The 26,893-nt window shown below is 44.1% G+C and overlaps 1 protein-coding gene across 2 annotated transcripts in view; it reads left to right on the top strand.

Moving 5' to 3' along the window:
• Positions 1–25,664, top strand: part of PRIMA1 (proline rich membrane anchor 1) — an 84,838-nt gene extending 59,174 nt beyond the window's left edge. For both annotated transcript variants that reach the window (XM_077268245.1, XM_077268253.1), the window contains exon 5: positions 23,541–25,664. In XM_077268245.1, the coding sequence (XP_077124360.1) occupies positions 23,541–23,613 (73 nt within the window). In that variant the 3' untranslated portion in view covers positions 23,614–25,664. The remainder of the gene's footprint in view (positions 1–23,540) is intronic.
• Positions 25,665–26,893: the final 1,229 nt, after the last annotated feature.

Raw genomic sequence — 26,893 nt, 5'->3', positions numbered from 1 at the left:
AGTAGGATGTTGCCTCGATCTTACGGCACGACTCCTACTGGTGTTATCTCCTTTTTGCCGTGATCTCGTTTCTCACTTCTCCACAATAAACCTCGCTTTTTGTCCTTTCTTGAGATACCGCCGCAATGTAGTGCAGGCGCGGTTCCTTAACGCTCTGTCTTGTTCGCTAGGCCCCCCTGAATCTTTCCCCGCAACAACCTCTGCCACAGGATGTTGCCTGGTTCCAACCCAGTCAGCTTCTGACTAACTTCCTATCCAACCCCCAGTTTTACCAGATTGTGAGGAGTGGCCTAATACATAGTACCCTTTGCTCCCCCTGGATGCCAGACTGTGAAGTGTATTGGTGTCTGTGATACCTGGTCAGGTGAACTCCTTAAGTGCCATCGGACATACCATCACTCCCCTTAGTGGCAGAGCAACAGTACTGCAACGACCAGGACTCTGGGGTGCTGCACAGACATGGCACAAAACTAAAGTCATTTCAAATGGAAACTTTCTGGCTTTAAGAAACACTAAAAGAACTCAAGAACCAAAAATGTGGTAGTAATGGTTACTTTTTTTTTAATCAAGCATAGGGGAAAAATTATGGAATCACTCAATTCTGAGGAAAAAATTATGGAATCACCCTGTAAATTTTCATACCCAAATATAACACCTGAATCAAATTAGATCTGCTTGTTAGTCTGCATCTAAAAAGGAGTGAGCACACCTTGGAGAGCTGTTGCACCAAGTGGACTGACATGAAGCATGGCTCCAACACGAGAGATGTCAATTGAAACAAAGGAGAGGATTATCAAACTCTTAAAAGAGGGTAAATCATCACGCAATATTGCAAAAGATGTTGGTTGTTCACAGTCAGCTGTGTCTCAAACCTGCACCAAATACAAACAACATGGGAAGGTTGTTAAAGGCAAACATACTGGTAGACCAAGGAAGAAAGAAGAAGGAAACATCCAGCTCAACGAGATAGTGAAAAAACGTGTCGTTCCTTTATTCACTTCAATAATATATGTGGAGGATAAAAACATCAGCAACAACAGGAATAAAAACAGTATCAACGCGATTCTGGTGACAGAGCACCCTTAGTCATGATAACATATCATGACTAAGGGTGCTCTGTCACCAGAAACACGTTGATACTGTTTTTATTGAGCTGGATGTTTCCTTCTTCTTTGATCCTTCTACGCCCTGACACAGCGGTTCCGTGCTCCGAGTATCCAGAGATGTCAACTATGGTGAGCTGGACTTTGCTTTGCTCTATTATATAGACCAAGGAAGACATCAAAGTGTCAAGACCGGAAACTTAAAGCAATATGTCTCCAAAACAGGAAATGCCCAACAAAACAAATGAGGAACGAATGGGTGGAAACTGGAATCAACGTCTGTGACCGAACTGTAAGAAACCACCTAAAGGAAATGGGATTTACATACAGAAAAGCTAAATGAAAGCCATCATTAACACCTAAACAGAAAAAAACAAGGTTACAGTGGGCTAAGGAAAAGCCATCGTGGACTGTGGATGTCTGGATGAAAGTCATATTCAGTGATGAATCACGAATCTGCATTGGGCAAGGTGATGATGCTGGAACTTTTGTTTGGTGCCGTTCTAATGAGATTTATAAAGATGACTGCCTGAAGAGAACATGCAAATTTACACAGTCATTGATATGGGGCTACATATCAGGTAAAGGCACTGGGGAGATGACTGTCATTACATCTTCGATAAATGCACAAGTTTACGTTGATATTTTGGACACTCTTCTTATCCCATCAATTGAAAGGATGTTTGGGGATGATGAAATCATTTTCCAAGATGATAATGCTTCCTGCCATAGAGCAAAAACTGTGAAAACATTTCTTGAAAAAAGACAGATAAGGTCAATGTAATGGCCTGCAAATAGTCCGCATCTCAATCCAATTGAAAATCTTTGGTGGAAGTTGAAGAAAATGGTCCATGACAAGGCTCCAACCTGCAAAGCTGATCTGACAACAGCAATCAGAGAAAGTTGGAGCCAGATTGATGAAGAGTACTGTTTGACACTCATTAAGTCCATGCCTCAGACTGCAAGCTGTTAGAAAAGCCAGAGGTGGTGCAACAAAATACTAGTGATGTTTTGGAGTGTTTTGTTTGTTTGTCTTTCACGATTCCATAATTTTTTCCTCAAAATTGAGCGATTCCATAATTTTTCCCCTATGCTTGGTTAAAAAAAGGAACCATTACTGACTACCACATTTTTTGTTCTTGATTTCTTTTAGTGTTTCTAAAAAACAGAAAGTTGCCATTTGAAATGACTTTAATTTTGTGCCATGTCTGTGATCTGCTTTTTTTCTACAAAATTAAACAACTGAATGAACATCTGGATCGCCCCGCCTGGGCCGTGGGGTACTCGGTACCGGGTCCTGCGGTGTTCACAGGGGGATGTCACGGTGGTGACCCGGTCCGTGGCCCTGGGCCCATATAAAAGGGAAAGGTCTTTAAAGGGACTAAAGTTTGTGTTCGTGACGCCACCTGTGGTATTCGGTCAGTGGGGGACCGACACTGCTTTAAGGGGTCCTCTGAGGTGATGTTATGGCAGCTAGATGGTATAACTTCCCACAGGTGAAGTGTATCCCCAGGGCTCTCGGTGTGTAGATGGAAGATGGTGAGAAGTGCAGTAAAGAATGAGGACACAGGTTTGCAGTCTCTTTACCTTAGTTTACTGAAGACTTCAGCATCCGCAGTCCAGAGCACCAGATCACAGGGCAGGCAGGGTCTCACCGGTTTGAAGGCAAGTTAGGAGTCCCCTTACCCAGGTGGAAATCAAAAGCCTTCCTCTAGCGCCGCGGTGGTGTAGTCCCTTATGGCTTAAAGCTCCACATAAGGTCCTCACAGATGTTATTTCTCTCTCTGTCCCCCGGGTAGAATAGGACATAACCCGTATAACTGGTGACTTGAGGCTGTTTATAGGGACTCTAGTATACCCTGACCTCGGAGGGTGCCACCGTGCCTCCTGGGTGTTAGGTCGGACAGGTAACGTAGAATTCAGCTGTCCTGCCGGTCTCTGATGTAAGTCATAGAGGTCCTTACAACCTCGGTGTTCTGGCTACCGGTCTCTGCGCCTCAGAAGGAGGCAGCCTGCTCGGGGCTGGTCTCCCCCTGGTATCCTCTCCTGTGCTTTGCTCTCCTGCACGCTCTCTGCAATGTATTCGGCTTTCTCAATGTCTCTTTCCAGGAGCTGCTGCACTGCAACGGCACAGCTCCGTAAAACCTTCTGCTGTCTCAGACTAATCCAGTCCGTCTCCTGACTGGACCTTCCTGGAACTAACTGACCTTCCCTACAGACTACCAGATATATATATATATATATATATATATATATATATATATATACAGTTAGGTCCATATATATTTGGACAGAGACAACATTTTTCTCATTTTGGTTATAGACATTACCACAATGAATTTTAAACAAAACAATTCAGATGCAGTTGAAGTTCAGACTTTCAGCTTTCATTTGAGGGTATCCACATTAAAATTGGATGAAGGGTTTAGGAGTTTCAGCTCCTTAACATGTGCCACCCTGTTTTTAAAGGGACCAAAAGTAATTGGACAGATTCAATAATTTTAAATAAAATGTTCATTTCTAGTACTTGGTTGAAAACCCTTTGTTGGCAATGACTTCCTGAAGTCTTGAACTGATGGACATCACCAGACGTTGTGTTTCCTCCTTTTTGATGCTCTGCCAGGCCTTCACTGCGGTGGTTTTCAGTTGCTGTTTGTTTGTGGGCCTTTCTGTCTGAAGTTTAGTCTTTAACAAGTGAAATGCATGCTCAATTGGGTTGAGATCAGGTGACTGACTTGGCCATTCAAGAATATTCCACTTCTTTGCTTTAATAGACTCCTGGGTTGCTTTGGCTTCATGTTTTGGGTCATTGTCCATCTGTAGTATGAAACGACGACCAATCAGTTTTGCTGCATTTGGCTGGATCTGAGCACACAGTATGGCTCTGAATACCTCAGAATTCATTCGGCTGCTTCTGTCCTGTGTCACATCATCAATAAACACTAGTGACCCAGTGCCACTGGCAGCCATGCATGCCCAAGCCATCACACTGCCTCCGCCGTGTTTTACAGATGATGTGGTATGCTTTGGATCATGAGCTGTACCAAGCCTTCGCCATACTTTTCTCTTTCCATCATTCTGGTAGAGGTTGATCTTGGTTTCATCTGTCCAAAGAATATTCTTCCTGAACTGTGCTGGCTTTTTTAGATGTTTTTTAGCAAAGTCCAGTCTAGCCTTTTTATTCTTGACACTTATGAGTGGCTTGCACCGTGCAGTGAACCCTCTGTATTTACTTTCATGCAGTCTTCTCTTTATGATAGATTTGGATATTGATACGCTGACCTCCGGGAGAGTGTTGGTCACTTGGTTGGCTGTTGTGAAGGGGTTTCTCTTCACCATGGAGATTATTCTGCGATCACCCACCACTGTTGTCTTCCGTGGGCGCCCAGGTCTTTTTGCATTGATGAGATCACCAGTGCTTTCTTTCCTTCTCAGGATGTACCAAACTGTACATTTTGCCACTCCTAATATTGTAGCAATTTCTCGGATGGTTTTTTTCTCTGTTTTCACAGCTTAAGAATGGCTTGTTTCACCTTCATGGAGAGCACTTTTGACCGCATGTTTACTTCATAGGAAAACCTTCCAAATGCAAGCACCACACCTCAAATCAACTCCAGGCCTTTTATCTGCTTAGTTGAGAATGACATAATGAAGGGATTGCCCACACCTGTCCATGAAATAGCCTTGGAGTCAATTGTCCAATTACTTTTGGTCCCTTTAAAAAACAGGGTGGCACAGGTTAAGGAGCTGAAACTCCTAAACTCTTCATCCAATTTTAATATGGATACCCTCAAATGAAAGCTAAAAGTCTGAACTTCAACTGCATCTGAATTGTTTTGTTTAAAATTAAATTGTGGTAATGTCTATAACCAAAATGAGAAAAATGTTGTCTCTGTCCAAATATATATGGACCTAACTGTATATATATATATATATATGTCACCTAGTAAGTAGGATCAAAAGCTCCCCCTGGTGGCCTGGAGTGTGAATGTGTTGCATGTTTGTGGTACCTGGTTGCAGTTATCTCTTCTTGCCTTCAAGCGTAACATCACTCTCCCCATGAGGAAAGCAATGCTACTGTGATGACCCGGACCCTGGGGCGCAACGCATCCTCCAAGGCCGGTGATTCCATAATTTTTGCCAGGGGTTTTATATATATATAGAGAGAGAGAGAGCGAGAGAGAGAGAGAGAGGGAGGTGTGTGTGTGTGTGTATATATATATATATATATATATATATATATATATATATATATATATATATATATATATATATAAATTGGAACAGCATCAAGTACTACCATACAAAACATGCAGAGCTCTTCTGACCAGCAATCCAATGATCACCAATAATAAATTAAAAAAAAAAAAAAAAAAAAAGACCAGCACAAAAGAAATGAAAAAAAGTGGACTTTAATGCCTGAACGGCATGGCAACGTTTCGGATGTGTTATCCTTTCTCAGGCTTGAGAAAGGATAACACATCCGAAACGTTGCCACGCCGTTCAGGCATTAAAGTCCACTTTTTTTCATTTCTTTTGTGCTGCTCTTTTTTTTTAATTCGCCCTTCCCTACTTCCCTCCAGTCAGTGCCCCCTCCCTACTCCCCTCCAGTCAGTGCCCCCATTGCGGTTTAACAGTCCGTTAAACGGACTTCGTTACACCGTGGCATAACGCAGTGTAATACAGTCCGTTAACGCTGCTATTAACCCTGTGTGACCAACTTTTTACTATTTATGCTGCCTATGCAACATCAAAAGTAAAAAGATCTAATGTTAAAAGTAATAATAAAAAAAAAAATCATTATATTCTAACCTTCCGGGCGGCTTTCCCGCTCTTCACGATGATCCGGTCCCAAGAATGCATTGCGGCAATGACTGGAGATGACATAGCGGTCTCGCGAGACCGCTACATCATCACGTGTTATTGCCGCAATGCATTCTTGGGACCGGAGCGTCCCAAGGAGCATCGCTAAACACCTGGGCTGGACCCGGGGGCCGCCGGAAGGTGAGTATTTAACTGTTTTTTATTTTAATTCTTTTTTTAACAGGGATATGGTGCCCACATTGCTATATACTACGTGGGCTGTGTTATATACTGCATGGGCTGTGTTATATACTGCGTGGCCTGTGTTATATACTACGTCTCTGTGCTATATACTACGTGGGCTGTGCTATATACTACGTGGCTGTGCAATATACTACGTGGCTGGGCAATATACTACGTGGCTGTGCTATATACTACGTGGCTGTTTTATATGCTACGTGGGCTGTGTTATATACTGCGTGGGCTGTGCTATATTGTCTAATCATGTGATGGGTTCATGGGTGTGGTTAGACATATAAAAGAAAGGCTAATGCTTAACACAGGAGGTGGAGGTGTTAGCCTCCAGAGTGTGTTAAGGCTCCAGGACTGAGCCTGAAGGACTGGACACTTGTTTTTCCTTTTCCTGAGCTAAAGGCTATTTGTTTTCTGTTTTGCTATGTGGTTTATGGAGCAATAAACCCTGTGAACTTTTAATGGAATGTGCCTCCTGAGTGTCAGCCGTCGCACCTGAGTGAGTGAAACCCCTACAATTGGTGGTAGACGTGCGGGCAGCGTTCCCAGCTGAGACATAAGTCTATTATTGAATGTCCTGGGTCAAGTCTATTGCAAGCCAGCAAGCATTGCCGGGGAAAATGGAGGACCTGCTGAAACACTTGGTCCAGTCGCAGTCACAGCAGCAAGAGACCAACAGGCTGTTGATGCAGCAGATACAACAGAGCCAGCAGGAGCAACGGCAGCAGATACAATAGTACCAGCAGGAGCAACGGCAGCAGATGCAGCTTCTGGCAACCGCCATCCAGGGCAGGACGAGCACCCCAACCCCAGGTCTGGCTGATGACACCCACGTCCGGAAGACGGTAAGATGCGCATTGCAGAAAATGACCCCCGGGGATGATGTTGAGGCCTTCCTGACGGTGTTTGAGAGGGTCGCTGAGAGGGAAAAACTTCCGCCAGAGCATTGGGCAGAGGTACTGGCGCCATACCTGACGGGAGAACCTCAGAAGGCGTACTATGACTTGACCTTGCAGGATGCCAAGGAGTATCACAAATTGAAAGCCGAGATTCTCGTACGTTTGGGGGTGACACTGACTGTTAGGGCACAGCGAATTCACTGCTGGGCCTATCACCGGGACAAACCGCCTCGCTCCCAAACGTTTGACCTGTTGCACCTGGTCCAGAAATGGCTGCAGCCAGAGTCCTCTACGCCTGCACAGATGATAGAACGAGTGATGATGGATCGGTTTGTGCATTCCCTCCCGAGGCCCATACAGACTTGGGTTGCCCAGGGTTATCCCCAGAATGCCGACGAACTGATCGGACTGGTCGAGAGATACCAAGGGATGGAAGGCTCCTTCGGGAGGCAGCCCATGCCGTACTGGGGGTCCCAGAAAGGTGCTGAGTCCCAAAAAGGGGTGGGGCGTCCAAGGTCACAAAGGGCGGGGGAGGTGGTGCCCAAGGTCCCTACGGGTGATATTATTTGCTGGAGGTGCCACAGGCCAGGACATATAGCTGCCCGTTGTTCCCAGACCACTGAGCAGATGGACTGCAGCATGGGATGCCGTAGTTCATACTATGCATATCCAGCCTGCAGTGTGAACTCTCCGCTCAACGAGGGGCCTCAAGCGTGTCCCGTAAAGGTGAACGGTCGAGCAGTAACAGCACTGTTAGACTCGGGGAGCTTAGTGTCCCTGGTGAGGGCCACTTTTCCTCTCCACCTGCTCCCGGGAAAGAAGGTCGGCGTGCGGTGCATACATGGTGATGCAAAGGACTACCCTATGGCCAGGGTGGATATTGAAACAGCGTGTGGCACTGAGTCCCATGAAGTCGGCGTCGTTCGGGACTTGTTGCACCCTATAATTATTGGCCGGGATTTCTGTTTGTTCTGGGATTTGTGGGGAAAGGGTTCTGAGGTCGCTAGCAAGAGTAGGGAACCAGTGAACCCTAAAAAGGTATCGTCACACCCAGAGACAGACAGGTTTCCTTTTTGTGTCCTGGTTGGGGATGAGGAGGAAGTGTCCCCTGCATCTGACATTCTGGAGTTAGATTTAACCGGTAAAAATTTTGGGACTGCCCAACATAGGAACCCCACTCTGAGGGAAGCCTTTAATAATGTCACAGTTATTAATGGGGTTGTACAGGAGCCGGGGGCAGACACAAGATTTCCCTATTTTCTGATGAGTGGGGAGTTGTTGTACCGGGTCACGAAAATAAGGGAGAAGTTGGTAGTGCCGGGTCCATATAGACGGAAGGTGTTGGACATGGCCCATTCACACATCTTGGGTTGCCACCTAGGGGTGGAAAAAATGCAGGAACGGGTTGTGCAGAGGTTCTATTGGCCTGGGTGTCACCGGGAAATAGTGAACTATTGCAGGTCCTGCCCTACATGTCAGCTAACTGCCCCCACTCCTCATTTCCGGAGCCCCCTTGTGCCATTGCCCATTATTGAGGTGCCATTCGAGAGAATTGCCATGGACTTGGTCAGTCCCTTAGTTAAATCAGCCCGGGGCCATCAGTATATATTAGTCATCCTGGACTATGCCACACGCTATCCCCTGAGAAATTCTTCCTCGAAGAGTATAGCCTGCGAGTTGGTCCATGTGTTTTCCCGGACAGGTCTGCCGAAGGAGATCCTGACTGACCAGGGGACACCTTTCATGCGCAAGGTGATGAGGGAGTTATGCAAAGTCCTGAAAATCTCCCAGTTGAGGACCTCGGTGTACCATCCCCAGTCAGATGGCCTTGTTGAGAGATTTAACAAGACACTGAAGAGAATGCTGAGAAAAGCTATAGAGAAAGATGGTAGAGACTGGGACTGTCTCTTACCATATCTGATGTTTTCCATTCGTGAAGTTCCACAGGCCTCCACAGGGTTCTCACCGTTTGAGCTTCTACATGGCCGACATCCGCGAGGACTCCTGGATATAGCCAAGGAAACCTGGGAAGCCGAAGTCACGTCCCACAGAAGCGTCATTGAGCATGTGGCCCTGATGCAGCAGAGGATTGCAAATGTGATGCCTATCGTGAAAGCACACCTCCTCCAGGCACAAGAAGCTCAGGCCAGGGTCTACAACCGGTCTGCAAAAGTTAGGCAGTTCAATCTGGGAGATCGAGTTCTTGTGTTAGTTCCGACGGTGGAGAGCAAGTTCTTGGCCAAATAGCAAGGGCCATATGAGGTCGTCGAGAAGCTTAGTGAGGTAAACTATAAAATTCACCAACCAGGAAGACGGAAACCAATCCAAGTCTACCATGTCAACCTCATCAAGCTATGGCAAGATAGAGAGCCGGCAGTTACTCCATCTTTGCTAAGCAACCCAGAAGGTGAGGTTGGAGGGGTTACTATAGCGAAGACGCTATCGAAGGCCCAGAAACAGCAGTGCCGGGAGTTACTCCAGAAGAACAGGGACCTGTTTTCAGAGTTGCCAGGATACACGAAGGTCATAGAGCACGAGGTCCTGACAGAGCCACATGTGCGGGTGAACGTGAAGCCCTATCGAATTCCTGAGGCCCGTTGAGAAGTAATCTCCAAGGAGGTGGAGCGTATGTTGAAGCTTGGAGTCATTGGGGAATCCAAGAGCGGTTGGTTGAGCCCAATTGTCCTGGTCCCAAAACCTGATGGGGAGCGGAGATTTTGCAACAGCTATCAGAAGTTGAGTGAGGTCTCCAAGTTCGACGCATATCCTATGCCCCGCGTTGATGAGCTCATCAAAAGACTTGGGCCCGCCAGGTATATAACCACCTTGGATTTGACGAAAGGGTATTGGCAGATCCCCATGGCACAGGAAGCCAAGGAGAAGATGGCGCTTTCTACACCAGATGGATGCTTCCAGTATGTCCGAATGCCGTTTGGCCTACAGTGAGCTCCGGCGACCTTCCAGAGGGCTATAGATAGAATCCTTGCACCCCATAAGCCATACGCTGCTGCGTACCTGGATGATAACGTCATCTTTAGCCCGGACTGGGAGAGTCATCTGGAAAAAGTCCAAGCGGTGTTTGATGCTCTAAGGGAGGCGGGGTTTACAATAAACCCGAAGAAGTGTGCCTTGGGTAAGGAAGAAGCTAAGTACCTAGGATATGTAGTGGGCCGTGGAGAAATAAAACCCCAAATCAGTAAAGTGGAGGCAATTCAAACATGGCCAAAACCACTCTCCAAAAAGCAAGTTAAAGCCTTTCTGGGGATCGTGGGATATTACAGGAGGTTCATCCCAAACTTCGCCATGGTGGCTGCGCCTCTGACTGATCTGCTAAAGGGGATGAAATCAGTAATGGTTAACCCCTTCATGACCTTGGGATTTTTCCGTGTTCGGTTTTCACTCCCCTCCTTCCCAGAGCCATAACTTTTTTTATTTTTCTGTCAATTTGGCCATGTGAGGGCTTATTTTTTGCGGGACGAGTTGTACTTTTGAACAACATCATTGGTTTTACCATGTCGTGTACTAAAAAACAGGAAAAAAATTCCAAGTGCAGTGAAATTGCAAAAAAAGTGCAGTCCCACACTTGTTTTTTGTTTGGCTTTTTTGCTAGGTTCACTAAATGCTAAAACAGACCTGCCATTTTGATTCTCCAGGTCAGTACGAGTTCAAAGACACCTAACATGACTAGGTTATTTTTTATCTAAGTGGTAAAAAAAATTCCAAACTTTGCTAAAAAAAAAAACAAAAATTGCGCCATTTTCCGATACTCGTAGCGTCTCCATTTTTCAAGATCTGGGGTCGGTTGAGGGCTTATTTTTTGCGTGCCGAGCTGGCGTTTTTATTGATTCCAATTCGGTGCAGATACGTTCTTTTGATCGCCCGTTATTGCATTTTAATGCAATGTCGCGGCGACCAAAAAACGTAATTCTGGCGTTTCGAATTTTTTTCTCGTTACGCCGTTTAGCGATCAGGTTAATGCTTTTTTTATTGATAGATTGGGCGATTCTGAACGCGGCGATAACAAATATGTGTAGGTTTGATTTTTTTTTTATTGATTTATTTTGATTGGGGCGAAAGGGGGCTGATTTAAACTTTTATGTTTTTGTTTTTTTTCACATTTTTTTAACTTTTTTTTTTTACTTTTGCCATGCTTCAATAGCCTAATAGAAGCAGGCACAGCACGATCGGCTCAGCTACATAGCAGCGATCTGCTGTTTGCTGCTATGTAGTAGAAAATCAGGTGTGCTGTGAGCGCCGACCACAGGGTGGCGCTCACAGCTGCCGTGGATCAGTAACCATAGAGGTCTCAAGGACCTCTATGGTTACTATTCAGAAGCATCGCTGACCCCCGATCATGTGACTGGGGTCGGCGATGCGCTCATATCCGGCCGCCCGGCCGGATGCGGTAGTTATATGCCGCTGTCTGCGTTTGACAGCGGCATTTAACTAGTTAATAGGCGCAGGCAGATCGCGATTCTGCCCGAGCCTATTGCGGACACCGCGGAGCCCTGCATCAAAGCAGGGGAGCTGACCTCGGACGTGCTATCCCGTCCGAGGTCAGTAAGGGGTTAAATGGTCCGAAGAGACAGAGTCAGCCTTCCAAGAAATGACAGAGGCTCTGTGTAAGCAACCCGTTCTGATGGCCCCAAACTTTAAGAAAGAGTTTATTCTTTAAACAGATGCAGTCCTTTCCCAAGAGCTACATGGGGAGGAGCATCCTGTTCTCTATCTGAGTAGGAAGCTGTCCTCGTCTGAAAAGAATTACTCAGTCGTAGAGAAGGAGTGTTTGGCCATAAAGTGGGCGGTGGACACGTTACGGTACTATCTGCTGGGACGTAAATTTAGACTGATATCCGACCATGCCCCACTTAGATGGATGAGGGAAACGAAGGGTAGAAATGCTAGGGTCACCCGTTGGTTCTTAGCCCTGCAGGACTTCAGTTTCCATGTGGAACATAGGGCCGGGAAGCCGCACGGTAATGCTGATGCCCTATCAAGAATCCCTTGTCTAGTGGGGGAAAGTGCCAAGCCCCACGGCTTTAGGCAGAGGGGGAGGTATGTAGCGTGGCTAAAGGTTGTATAGTCGACGGGAGATATGTGTCACATAGGTGGCTTGTCGCTGTGACCTAACCATGCCTATCTGTGTGTTTTAGGACCTGTGGTGATGTCATAACCACATGTCTAATCATGTGATGGGTTCATGGGTGTGGTTAGACCTATAAAAGAAAGGCTAATGCTTAACACAGGAGGTGTATGTGTGGAGGTGTTAGCCTCCATCGTGTGTTAAGGTTCCAAGACTGAGCCTGAAGGACTGGACACTTGTTTTTCCTTTTCCTGAGCTAAAGGCTATTTGTTTTCTGTTTTGCTATGTGGTTTATGGAGCAATAAACCCTGTGAACTTTTAATGGAACGTGCCTCCTGAGTGTCAGCCGTCGCACCTGAGTGAGTGAAACCCCTACAATATTATATATATATATATATATATATATATATATATATATATATATATATATATATATATATATATACAGTTCAGACCAAAAGTTTGGACACACCTTCTCATTTTAAGATTTTTCTGTATTTTCATGACTATGAAAATTGTAAATTCACACTGAAGGCATCAAAACTATGAATTAACACATGGCAATTATATACTTAACAAAAAAGTGTGAAACAACTGTAAATATGTCTTATATTCTAGGTTCTTCAAAGTAGCCACCTTTTGCTTTGATGACTGCTTTGCACACTCTTGGCATTCTCTTGATGAGCTTCAAGAGGTAGTCCCCGGAAATGGTCTTCCAACAATCTTGAAGGAGTTCCCAGAGTTGCTTAGCACTTGTTGGCCCTTTTGCCTTCACTCTGCGGTCCAGCTAACCCCAAACCATCTCGATTGGGTTCAGTTCTGGTGACTGTGGAGGCCAGGTCATCTGGTGTAGCACCCCATCACTCTCCTTCTCGGTCAAATAGCCCTTACACAGCCTGGAGGTGTGTTTGGGGTGTGTTTGGGGTCATTGTCCTGTTGAAAAATAAATGATGGTCCAACTAAACCGGATGGAATAGCATGCCACTGCAAGATGCTGTGGTAGCCATGCTGGTTCAGTATGCCTTCAATTTTGAATAAATCCCCAACAGTGTCACCAGCAAAGCACCCCCACACCATCACACCTCCTCCTCCATGCTTCACGGTGGGAACCAGGCATGTAGAGTCCATCCGTTCACCTTTTCTGCGTCGCACAAAGACACGGTGGTTGGAACCAAAGATCTTAAATTTGGACTCATCAGACCAAAGCACAGATTTCCACTGGTCAAATGTCCATTCCTTGTGTTATTTCGCCCAAACAAGTCTCTTCTGCTTGTTGCCTGTCCTTAGCAGTGGTTTCCTAGCAGCTATTTTACCATGAAGGTCTGCTGCACAAAGTTTCGTCTTAACAGTTGTTGTAGAGATGTTGTCTGCTGCTAGAACTCTGTGTGGCATTGACCTGGTCTCTAATCTGAGCTGCTGTTAACCTGCAATTTCTGAGGCTGGTAACTCGGATAAACTTATCCTCAGAAGCAGAGGTGACTCTTGGTCTTCCTTTCCTGGGGCGGTCCTCATGTAAGCCAGTTTCTTTGGAGCACTTGATGGTTTTTGCAACTGCACTTGGGGGCACTTTCAAAGTTTTCCCAATTTTTTGGACTAACTGACCTTCATTTCTTAAAGTAATGATGGCCACTCGATTTTCTTTACTTAGATGCTTTTTTCTTGCCATAATACAAATTCTAACAGTCTATTCAGTAGGACTATCAGCTATGTATCCACCAGACTTCTGCTCAACACAACTGATGGTCCCAACCCCATTTATAAGGCAAGAATTCCCACTTATTAAACCTGACAGGGCACACCTGTGAAGTGAAAACCATTTCCGGTGACTACCTCTTGAAGCTCATCAAGAGAATGCCAAGAGTGGGCAAAGCAGTCACCAAAGCAAAAGGTGGCTACTTTGAAGAACCTAGAATATAAGACATATTTTCAGTTGTTTCACACTTTTTTGTTAAGTATATAATTCCACATGTGTTAATTCATAGTTTTGATGCCTTCAGTGTGAATTTACAATTTTCATAGTCATGAAAATACAGAAAAATCTTTAAATGAGAAAAAAACACACACACATTTGGAAAAAAGTATTTTAATGAAATAAATACACATGGTGTTGTAATATCTCTATTATACGCTCAATTCAATTTAAGACCCTTGTCACCTGAAACAAAGTTAAAAAAAAAACCAACAATATCCCATACCTTTCCGGCGACCAGTCATGTCCCACGCTGTAAATCCATCTGAAGAGGTTAAATAATTTTACAAGCAGGAGCCTGCTAATGCAGCTGTTGACCCTGCCTGTAAAGACTGGGGAATTAATGGAATGCAGGGGAATGTAGCATCGAAGACTTGCGGTGCTGCGCCCCTGCTGGCCTAACCTCATGTGAACTCTAGCGTGGGAATTTTTCTGAATATTTTCTCATGCTACAGTTCATATGAGGTTATGCTAGCAGGGGGCGAAGCACCGCAAGTCTAGGTAGCTACGTTCCCCTGCATTCCATTCATTCCCCAGTTTTTATAGGCAGGGGCAACAGCTGCATTAGCATGCTCCTGCTTGTTAAATTATTTAACCCCTTCAGATGGATTTACATCGTGGGACTTGACTGTAATGCCGGAGAGGTATGGGATATTGTTGTTTTTTTTATTTTAACTTTGTTTCAGGTGACAAGGGTCTTCAATTGGATTGAGCGTATAATAAAGATATTACAACACCATGTGTATTTATTTCATTAAAATACTTTTTTTCTGGCTTTTCTGCTATTTAGCGCTGTATTAAATATAAATATATATATATATATACGTGTCTCACTGACATATATAGACTGCATATATGTTTTCACAAATATTTGAGCCCATGGATCCATTCTATGTCCATTTTGCAAGTCGGCGAGATTTCGTACGGATCCCATACGGATGACACACGGATAATTTTTGGAGAAAAAAATGCATCCTCGCATTGAATACGGATCAATGTTCAGGAGCTTTTCTGCGTATTACGGCCGTAAAAAATGGACCTTATTTCCCTACACTAAGTGTGACTCCGGCCTTAGGCGAAGTCGTAAGTATGGTTTAATTAAGAATATTAAAGGAGTCTGTGTCATTCTTGCAATTAAAGGACTTTATTCTTGGTGTGTGTGCTTTTATACAATGCGACTATGGGGTTAGTAATGGGGGCTTCTTATTGACACCTCTCTCCATTACTAACCGCGGGGCTTGATGTTACCTGACGGTAATATCAAACCCCCCCAACTATTACCCCACTTGCCACTGCTACAGGGCAAGTGGGAAGAGCAAGGCTAAGTGCCAGAATTGGCACAACTTAGAGATGCCCTTTTTCTGAGGCAGCTGAGAGCTGATGTTTTTAATCTGGGGGGAACTATCCATGGCCCCTTCCTAGGCTATTAATATCAGCCCGGAGCTGTCTGCATAGCCTTTGCTGGTTATTAATTATAGGGGGACCCTACGTAATTTTTTTTTAGGGTCCCCCATTTTATTAGCCAATAAAGGCTAATTATACAGCTGTGAGCTGATATTAATAGCCTGGGAATCTCCATGGGTATTACCCCCTTTCCAGGCTAGAAATATCTGCCCCCCAACTGTCTGCTTTCCATCTGCTGGCTACGAAAATTGGGCGGGAGCCCAGGCCATTTTTTTATGGAAAAATATTTTTTTCTTAATTAAATACATGTCCAGTAATTTGCACACACACTGTACTAATTGTATTTGTCACTGACATCTATATATATACCTATTCAATTTGTATTTACTGCATGTAATCCATCTCTTTTATCTTGTCGGCTCCTGCAGTGATTTTACAGAACACGGCAGATGATTTACCGGCTTTTCTTCTATCTATCTATGTAATATAAATACATACCGTATATACAGCACTGGCAACATTTAAGAGACCTCCACATCAAAACCTGGTCATAGGCAGCCTAATCTCCAGACCTGAACCCCATTGAAAACCTCTTGAATGTAATCAAGAGGAGGATGGATAGTCAAAAGCCATCAAACAAAGAAGAACTGCTTACATTTTTGCAGAAGCAGTGTGAAAAACTGGTGGAAAGCATGCCAAGAGGCATGAAAGCTGTGATTAAAAGTCATGGTTATTCCACAAAATATTGATTTCTTAACTCTTCCTGAGTTAAAACATTAGTATTGTTGTTTCTAAATGATTATGAACTTGTTTTCTTTGCATTATTTGAGGTCTGAAAGCACTGTTTTTTTTGTTTTGTTTTTTTAATTTTGAACATTTCTCCTTTACAGAAAAAAAATAGAAAATTTATTGCTTGGAAATTTGGTTGTCAGAACTTTATAGACCAAAAGAACAATTTACATTTTACTCAAAAATATACCTATAAAGAGAAGAATCAGACAAACTGAACATTTTGCAGTGGTCTCTTAATTTTTGCCAGAGCTGTATATGTTAGTGTTTGCTGGCTCTTCAAAGGACACCGGTGCGTAAAAATCGGACAGCACTCGCATGGTCCAAGTGCTGTGCGATTTTTCTCGCACTCATTGACTTGCATTGGCGAGTCTCGACCGAGACACGCAGCAAATTGCAGCATGCTGCAATTTTTTTCTCAGTCCGATTTCAGCTGAGAAAAAAAATTGCAGATGAGATGTAACTAGTGTTGAGCATTCCGATACCGCAAGTATCGGGTATCGGCCGATACTTGCGGGTATCGGAATTCCGATACTTTTGTGGTATCGGGTATCGGTATCGAAACAACATTAATGTAAAAATGTGTAAAAGAGAAAATTAAAATAAAAAATATTGCTATACTCACCTCTCCGACGCAGCCTGCACCTTACCGAGGGAAGCGGCAGCGTTCTTTGTTTAAAATTCGCGCTTTTCTTTCCTTTACGTGAAGTCCCGGCTTGTGATTGGTTGCGTCGCAGTCACATGGGCGACGCAACCAATCACAGCAAGCCGTGACGTAATTTCAGGTCCTTAAGGATTTTAAAATTACGTCCCGGCTTTGTGATTGGTTGCGTCGCAGTCACATGGGGACGCAACCAATCACAAGCCGTGACGTCACGGGAGGCTAAACACGCGCGCATTTTATTAAAATGCGCGCTTGTCCAGCCTCCCGTGACGTCCCGGCTTGTGATTGGTTGCATCGCGGTCAACCAATCACAAGCCGGGAGGCTGGACACGCGCGCATTTTAAAATTTTAAAATGCGCGCGTGTCCAGCCTCCCGGCTTGTGATTGGTTGACCGCGACGCAACCAATCACAAGCCGGGACGTCACGGGAGGCTGGACACGCGCGCATTTTAAAATGCGCGCGTGTCCAGCCTCCCGGCTTGTGATTGGTTGACCGCGACGCAACCAATCACAAGCCGGGACGTCACGGGAGGCTGGACAAGCGCGCATTTTAAAATGCGCGCGTGTCCAGCCTCCCGGCTTGTGATTGGTTGACCGCGACGCAACCAATCACAAGCCGGGACGTCACGGGAGGCTGGACAAGCGCGCATTTTAAAATGCGCGCGTGTCCAGCCTCCCGTGACGTCACGGCTTGTGATTGGTTGCGTCGCCCATGTGACTGCGACGCAACCAATCACAAAGCCGGGACGTAATTTTAAAATCCTTAAGGACCTGAAATTACGTCACGGCTTGCTGTGATTGGTTGCGTCGCCCATGTGACTGCGACGCAACCAATCACAAAGCCGGGACTTCACGTAAGGAAAGAAAAGCGCGAATTTTAAGCAAACAACGCTGCCGGTTCCCTCGGAGAGGTGAGTATAGCAATATTTTTTATTTTAATTCTTTCTTTTACACATTAATATGGTTCCCAGGGCCTGAAGGAGAGTTTCCTCTCCTTCAGACCCTGGGAACCATCAGGAATACCATCCGATACTTGAGTCCCATTGACTTGTATTGGTATCGGGTATCGGTATCGGATTGGATCCGATACTTTGCCGGTATCGGCCGATACTTTCCGATACCGATACTTTCAAGTATCGGACGGTATCGCTCAACACTAGATGTAACCCATTGAACAACATTGGTTAGAGTGCAATCCGATTTTTTTCTCTGATTGCACTCATCCGTTTTTCTCGCAAATGAGTATGAGCCCTTACAGCCTTAAAAGGGATTGTCAGGGAAAACATGGCTGCTTCTTCCAAAAACAGTTCATGTGTGTGCATAAAATAGGAACTAGGCGTTGTAAAGGCAATAACCCCATATCCCTAATATTACGCGCTGTAAATAAGGTCCCTTTTATGACTGCACTCTGTGCTCCTGTTTTATTGAGGCAGTTGGTGATAAAAATGAATTAAGATGCCGCCTTCTAGTGACATTTGCACTGCATGGTCCATAAAGTGAACTCTACAATAAAAGTCACACCCCGGCCCCTTATAAGACTTGGCCATAATGTAAAGTCCTGTATAACCATTCTGTCCTTGCTGTACAAGAATTCGGCTCCCTATATACGGACTTCATGGTGAGCTTTTGCTTTTACAGAAGAGCCAATCACAACAGGCAGAGCTGCATTGTAAAGTATGGAGGGGGATCGAGCAGCAGCCTGAGTGTTAGGGCTAGCGGAACGCACCGAGTAAATATAAATGTTTATTATTATTGATGCGTTCGCAGCCCGGGGTCCACCGTGCAGGGGAACCTGCTGCTAGTAAATGGTGGCACTATTTGGCGGTATAGACTAGCTCTGTTACCTCACAGAGTAGCCAAGAAAGGAAAGCACTGTGCCCTGTTAGACTTCACAGGAGCACAGGTTAACTGCCCATCAGAGAGCAGTCTGTGGTCATGCAAACATACAATCTCCTCACCGGAGGAGCCGGTATTCTAGGGGCTTATTTCAGCCAGGGCCCTAAATCCATGCACACAATCTCCTCGCCGGAGGTACCGGCATTCTAGGGGCTTATTTCAGCCGAGTCCCTGAACACACATAAATGACCACACTGGCGCATGCACGTAACAGATTCAATACTAGCGCATGGCCGTGCGGTCATGAGAGCCTTAAATAGCTGCAGCAAGTACAGGACCTTCCTAGAAGGACCAATGAGAGGCTGCTACAGAGCCTGAGCACCTTCAGGACCTTCCTGGAGGACCAATGGATTTAGCTGCAGTATCTGAACATGTGACCCTCGATCTCCACTGAGAGATCTTACTCTGGGCATGCTCAGAACGAGAAAAGCAGGACTTAGTCCCAGAAGCGTCTGCTCGCCGCTGCCCAGCACTGACTTCAATGGCAGAAGCTGGAAAAGCAGCAGTAACCCTTTGTACAGAGTCAGCCTGAGCGAGACACTGGGACCGATGTCTCCGCTGAGCAGGCTCCACTGCAGCAGGAGAAGAATGGGAGACCACAGCGGAGATGGCCCGAGATTCCCCCTGTGCAGAGGCAGGAACTCGACCCCTAACACTGAGCTTCTTATACAGGAAAAGATTTTGGAATTTCTCTACGTCTAAAAGACAAAGCAGCTAAGCTGCAATTTCTGCTTTTCTAAGGTAGTGCTTCAGTGTAGAAGATCCTGGAGGATAAGCGCAGCAGCCTAACATTATTATGAAACAATGTACATTTTCAACTGTGTTATCTTCTAAAACATAATGCTGCTAAGATGGAATCATGGATCCCAGCTGTGCCTTTTTAGAGTAATGCTGCAAGTTAAAGCATGGGAAAGCATGCATGTATCTGCATGTATTTACAGATGACTGATTAATACTGAACATCACTTAGAGGCACAACTATAGTGAGTTCAAGGGTTGCAGTCGCACCCGGGTGGGCTAAAAGGGCCCTTTGGCGCCTATGAGGCCAATTCTAATAAATACCCATGAGAACTGGTGTTCCTTTATGAGATTTTTAATTGGGGCCACAATAATCAAGTGTTGTAAAGTCAAATGGATGGTGTGCTGAGCTGCGGGCCGCTAGCGGGATTTGGTTACCCATACGATCAGCCGCAGTTTCCTCCAGCCCTGATGTAATTGCAGAGAACAGCATCAGCATAGAATTGATTTTTTTTTGCTTCCATTACACTCTGCTAATTGCCGCTTCTTTCCGTGGGGAGATTTTAAGAGCTGTCTGATTATGAAATCCTCCCATTAATAAGCTGGTGCTGGATCTGTCATGTCACAGGTGAAAATGCAAACGTTTGTTTGTCTGCCGCTGACAACCATTGTACCGTATCCCAACTTCTTATTATCCAGTCTGCAGACAATCGTGTTATTTCCTTCCATTACAGTCAGGATTTGAAAAGGTCTGCAGTCTCCATTTAAAAATGTCACTCTCATCTCCGCCATGATTGATGCGGTATAAATTGTGGCGGCGGCGTTTGCCTCGTGCGGACAGGCGGCTGGCGATTACAGTCTGGAATAGCCATTCGTTATCACAGTCAAAATTAATAGATGCAGCAAAACTTGCACAAACATCAAGACACAATGGAGCAAACATCTACGAGCAAATTCTTGGGAACAAGCATCATGACTCCAGGAGCATCTCTGCTCTAGTTTCTGCCTCCATCCAAAACCCTTTATTTACACAGCTGATGACTTGTTACAATGCATTAGGAGATCTGTGTCACTTCTGGGGTTGTCTCATGAAGAATTACCTATACTGATACAGCAAATCCTCAGCTGTGTAAGCAGTCAGGTCAAATTAGCTGCCTCTGGCCATCAATGACAATATTACCATTCATTGATATTTATTGTATCCAAACCAATGAGGGAACCTTAGAGCAATGGTCTCCAAGCGAGGGGCAAACTATAACTCTCAGCGTGCTCCAACAGCACTGCCTTATTGTAATGCAGTCTGGATCTGATTCTTTCTCAGCACATTGGTGTCCTAGGAAGACGAGATCCCCCTTCATTGAAGAGAGAATCCCATTTCCAGGTGACAACTCTAAACTCGTCTCGAGTGATGACATCATAACGGTTAACCCTTACATCACCCCTGTATTAACTTTAGCCCTAAACCAAGCATAACAGAAAACCATGGTGCCTAGAAATTACAAATCCTGTGTGTTCACCTGCACAATATAATAAATCATAGTCTATACTTATTTTCTACTTATCTTAAATAACACAGGGGCCTCCTCCAGTTACCAGTGAGCAGTGGAGGAACATTCATTGTGTTGGTTACACAAAGACTTTGTCCACTAATATGTGCCACAATGTGCAAGCTATAAACATTGTTAATGTTTATATGCAAACACATTACTGTACAGGATCAGTAGTGTAATGTATGTACACAGTGACTGCACCAACAGAATAGTGAGTGCAGCTCTGGAATATAATACAGGATGTAACTCAGGATCAGTAATGTAATGTCTGTACATAGTGACTGCACCAGCAGAATAGTGAGTGCAGCTCTGGAGTAGAATACAGGATGTAACTCAGGATCAGTACAGGATCAGTAGTGTAATGTATGTACACAGTGACTGCACCAACAGAATAGTGAGTACAGCACTGGAGTATAATACAGGATGTAACTCAGGATCAGTAATGTAATGTCTGTACATAGTGACTGCACCAGCAGAATAGTGAGTGCAGCTCTGGAGTAGAATACAGGATGTAACTCAGGATCAGTACAGGATCAGTAGTGTAATGTATGTACACAGTGACTGCACCAACAGAATAGTGAGTACAGCACTGGAGTATAATACAGGATGTAACTTAGGATCAGTAATGTAATGTCTGTACATAGTGACTGCACCAGCAGAATAGTGAGTGCAGCTCTTGAGTACAAGGATATAGTTTAGGATCAGTACTGGGATAAAAACTTATTGATAATTTACAGTGATGTGAAAAAGTGTTTGCCCTCTTCCTGATTTCCTATTCTTTTGCATGGTTGTCATACTTAAATGTTTCAGATCAGTAAACAAATGTAAATATTAGACAAAGATAACAAACGTAAACACAAAATACAGTTTATAAATGAAGGTCTTTATTATTAAGGGGAAAAGAAATCCAAACCTTCAGGGCCCTGTGTGAAAAAGTGATTGCTCCATAAACATAACTGGTTGGGCCACCCATAGCAGCAACAGCTGCAATCAAGCGTTTGCGATAACTGGCAATGAGTCTTTTACAACGCTCTGGATGAATTTTGGTTATTCATCTTTGCAGAATTGCTGTAATTGGAGGATTTTCAAGCATGAATCGCCTGTTTAAAGTCATGTCACAGCATATCAATCGGATTAAGGTCAGGACTTTGACTAGGCCACTCAAGTCTTAATTTTGTTTTTCTTAATTCATTCAGAGGTGAACTTCCTGGTGTGTTTTGGATCATTGTCCTGCTGCATAACCCAACTGTGCTTCAGCTTGAGGTCACGAACAGATGGACGAACATTCTCCTTCAGGATTCTTTGGTAGACAGCAGAATTCATGGTTCCATTTACCACAGAAAGTCTTGCAGGTTCTGAAGCAGCTGAACAGCCCCAAACCATCACACCACCACCATATTTTACTGTTGGTATGATGTTCCTTTTGTAAAATGCTGTGTTACTCCTACACCAGATGTACTGGGACATACACCTACCAAAAAGTTCAAGTTTTGTCTCATCAGTCCACAGAGTATTCTCCCAAAAGTCTTGGGAATCATCAAGATGTTTTCAGAACTGAGACGAGTCTTTTTTTTTTTATTGCATAACAGTATTTTTGCTTTGGAACTCTGCCATGCAGGTCGTTTTTGCCCAGTATCTTTCTTATGGTGGAGTCATGAACAGTGACCTTAACTGAGGCACGTGAGGCCTGTAGCTCTTTTGATGTTGTTGTGTTGTATTTTGTGACCTCTTGGATGAGTCATCGCTGCTCTCTTGGGGTAATTTTGATCGGCTCGCCACTCCACCGCTGTTCCATGTTTTTGCCATTTGTGGATAATGGCTCTCACTGTGATTCGCTAAAATCCCAAAGCTTGAGAAATGGCTTTATAACTTTTTCCAGGCAGATAGATCTCAATTAGTTTGTTTCTCCTTTGTTCCAGAATTTCTTTGGATCGCGACATGATGTCTAGCTTTTGAGAAGCTTTTGGTCTACTTCACTTTGTCAGGCAGGTCCTATTTAAGTGACTTTTTGGTGTGGCAGTAATCAGGCCTGTGTGTGGCTAGGGAATGTGAACTCAGCTTCCCAAATATGTGATAAACTACAGTTAATGTTTAGGGGAGGGAGGGGCAATCAGTTTTTCACACAGAGCCCTGTAGGTTTGGATATCAATAAAAACCTTAATTTAAAATCTGCATTTTGTTATTACTTGTGTCATCTTTATCCCATATTTAAATTTCTTGGTGATCTGAAACATTTAAGTGACAATCATACAAAAGGATAGGAAATCAGAAAGGGGTTAAACACTCTTTTATACCACTGTATATATCTGTCCTATCTTGATTATTTTTTTCCTGTTCCAATGTGTTAATAATGTTTGTCTATTTTTATTTGTCTACTATTCTTGTTTAAGGAAACCACTCCATAAAGATGAAAATGGTACAACTAGGGCTGCTGAATATGCAATGACCCTCGAAACAGCCTAGACGCACAGTACCAAGCATCATGGTCGCAGAACCCCCTCTACCCGTGCACCCTCTTGAAGGCGTTGAACTGCTGATTTGGAGAGGGGAAGCTTAAAAATGAAAGTTCTGTCCGAAGAGAACCGGGCATAAAGATGATCAGCGCTGGTTGTGTGGAGCCGAGCGCGAATGGAGCAAAAAAACTGTCAACCAGATCCTCACAATGGGCCACTCACTCCATAACTATAACTGCCCCTAAAGGGCTTAGGAATTGGCTGAGAGGTGGAGGAGGACAGCATCACCTGCATGCAGAGAATTTTCATACCCTGGAATACAAACCCTATTTTATTTTATCATGGGACGAGTCGTAAATGTAAAAAAAATATCCACAGATTTGCATGCACCTAATATTTAGGGTACACAGCAGCGGTGTCACTACTATGCAATAAACACAAGGCTGGTGTCTCAAGGGCGAGTACTTATGATAGAGACGACAGATTATCTCAAAATATCAGCAGCCCAATGCTGTGCTGGAAGTGCCAGACATGTAAGAGATTGGCGGCCATCACATACAATGCATGGAAATTGGATACATTGTTGCAATTTGGAACACTCTAAGGTTTTTGTCTGGCACCACCCATCACATTCAACCAATAATGACCAAATGAGGAAAGACAACATATATATCGATGGACTGAATTGGCGCTCGAGAGATCCTATTGAAGTTTCTGTAAAACATATAATTTATATTAATCTTCTTTTATATATTCGAATCCACAGTCAGAGACAATGAAGCTTTAATCCCATCTGGACAAGAAAGGATTAACCCAATGGCATGAACATTCTTCTAGGGCCTATAGCAGCCAATCAGATCTGTTGTGATTCTTAATGGCCGATTCTTTGGGTTACTTAAAAATGTTGCCCTCTTGTAAACTGATGGGAAATCAGCGGCAGCAACTGACCTGACTGATCTGTGCAGGAATAGGGGAAAAGCTATCTGATGTGACTATTTAATTAGGGTAGGATTGGACTTTGCAATCAGATTGTAGTCCTGTAAGTCATTGGGCTGTTGTGTCCCATAGACACATCCATGCACATGTGAATGCTTTGGGTCCTTGGTCGACCATCTGCTAAACTCTTACTTGCCAACTCTTCCAGAATAAAGGGGACCAAGCAGACTCCCGGAAGAGTTGGTAAGTCTCCGGGGAACTGCAAAAACCTTTCGATAACCAGAAATTTGGAGCAGTTTCTTGTGCCCTAGCATCAAGGAAAAAGAAACCGAGTCACTGCGGGGGTGGAAAATGGGTGTGAAATGGGTGGGTGTAGTTTATAAAAAGGGATGTGGGATGGGCTAAAAATTTCCCCAAAAAAATTCTCACTCGGTAACTTTATAAAGTTGGTAGGACTGCAATGGATCCAAATTGGCTTAGTGGTCATTAAAAGTGGCAAGTAATTACCGAATGCTTTGTCCAAGGTGGCGACAACCAGCACCTTAATGGCTGCCCAGTTACTTGTTTTCCATGGGCCCTTTCTATTCCATATACACTATGGTAGATTAACTAAATCATGGCCAATAAAAACCGTTCCCAGATGCCCACTTGGCATTTTAAATACAGCTTGACAGGCATATCCTTTAGCTTTGGCTCATCCTATAGAACCACTATTACACGTCTGTAGATTTTCCATCTTGCCTCAATGTAACATAACATATAAAAACTCCAAAAAACTTTTGATTCAGAGCAGATATTATAACATTATACGATTTGTGACTATTACTCGTGTTGAATCCAATGAAAATCTCACAGAATACCCCCATATATATGGATATCACATACTGCTCGAGCATCATCGTCTTTCCCATTCAGACTCGCTACTGCCGGCTTCACTCTCTCAGCCTGACGTGACCCCTTCCCTAATAAATGTGACTCCATTCTATGTCATGGATGATGATTTCTTTTCATGTATTCTGCAAACTTCACAGCTTAGCACAGCACGATGAACAGATTGTTTTACTGTGCGTGGATCCTGGTAGGGTAACTCACTATACCCCATCATAATAAACACCATATATTGACCTACATCTTGTGCTAATTTTTTCACAGGGGTGGGGACCTTTTTCTGCAATAAGGGGCTTATCTAGTGTGATTTTGTAGGATCATAGCACATACAGTCATAGCTGAAAGTGTTGGCACCCTTTAAATTGTTCCAGAAAATGAAGTATTTCTCCCAGAAAATTATTACAATTACACATGTTTTGTTATACACATGATTGTCTCCTTTGTGTGAGTTGGAACAACACAAAAAAAAAAAAACAGATAAAAACGGCAAATTGGACATAAATTTGACAAAAAAACTCAAAATAGGCTGGACAAAATTGTTGGCATCTTTCCAAAATTGTGGGTAAATGACTTTGTTTCAAGGATGTGATGCTCGTTCAAACTCACCTGTGTTAAGTAACAGGTGTGGACAATATGAAAATCACACCTCAAACCAGATATAAAGGGGAGAAGTTGACTAAATCTTTGCATTGTGTGTCTGCAAGTCCCACACTAAGCATATCATTCTATTGTATACCAAAAAAGGAATGAGGCCTACAAAGAAAAGAACACAGTACCTACAGGTGGTGGAGGGTGACAGATGTTCTGGGGTTAATAATTTTGTGGGGGCACCACAGGAGATGGTAGCATGGGATCCTACCCTTGACCTAAAAATACGCATAAGCGTATATAAGCATATAAGGGGTCACTGACGAAGCCACCGCTGTGTGGCGATACGCGTTGGGCATCCGCTTTCTTAGTGCCTGATCTTGCTAACATGGGGTATTATGGATTACATTTTGGGGCTCTGATATTGGCTGGTGCATTAATGGTTATATTGCCTGCATAGGTCTGGTATAGAGATATGATTGTCTGCGTACCACCGGGACTCTGTCTATTATCTTTGGTCTCAAACTGTGGGGGACCATCTGTCTCCTAGCTGTGTGTACATCCCATGGTCAGTAACTATATGTATACAGTTTGTATGTTTCAGTACTACATATTTATGATCTATTAAGGGAATTTCCATTTGTACACCACTGCATTGGTCTCATAGAGACCCCTTCTTTTGCTCTATTGATGATTGCTATTGCTAGGTTTTTGGTTAACAGAATCCGTTAGACTCATTTGGTGCACGCCAGTCACTTTATATCCTTTTGCTTATGCGCCTACTCGTGGCTTAATAACTAAACTGTTATCTGTATATTCTGTTACTGCTGCTGCTACATATTTTTGTACAAATACGAGTATGCTGTCCATATAGAGGT

Source organism: Ranitomeya variabilis, chromosome 1, assembly GCF_051348905.1.
Source record: "Ranitomeya variabilis isolate aRanVar5 chromosome 1, aRanVar5.hap1, whole genome shotgun sequence".
Lineage (NCBI taxonomy): Eukaryota > Metazoa > Chordata > Amphibia > Anura > Dendrobatidae > Ranitomeya > Ranitomeya variabilis.
The sequence above is the reverse complement of the archived record's forward strand: the minus strand, read 5'-3'. Positions and strand labels throughout refer to the sequence as shown.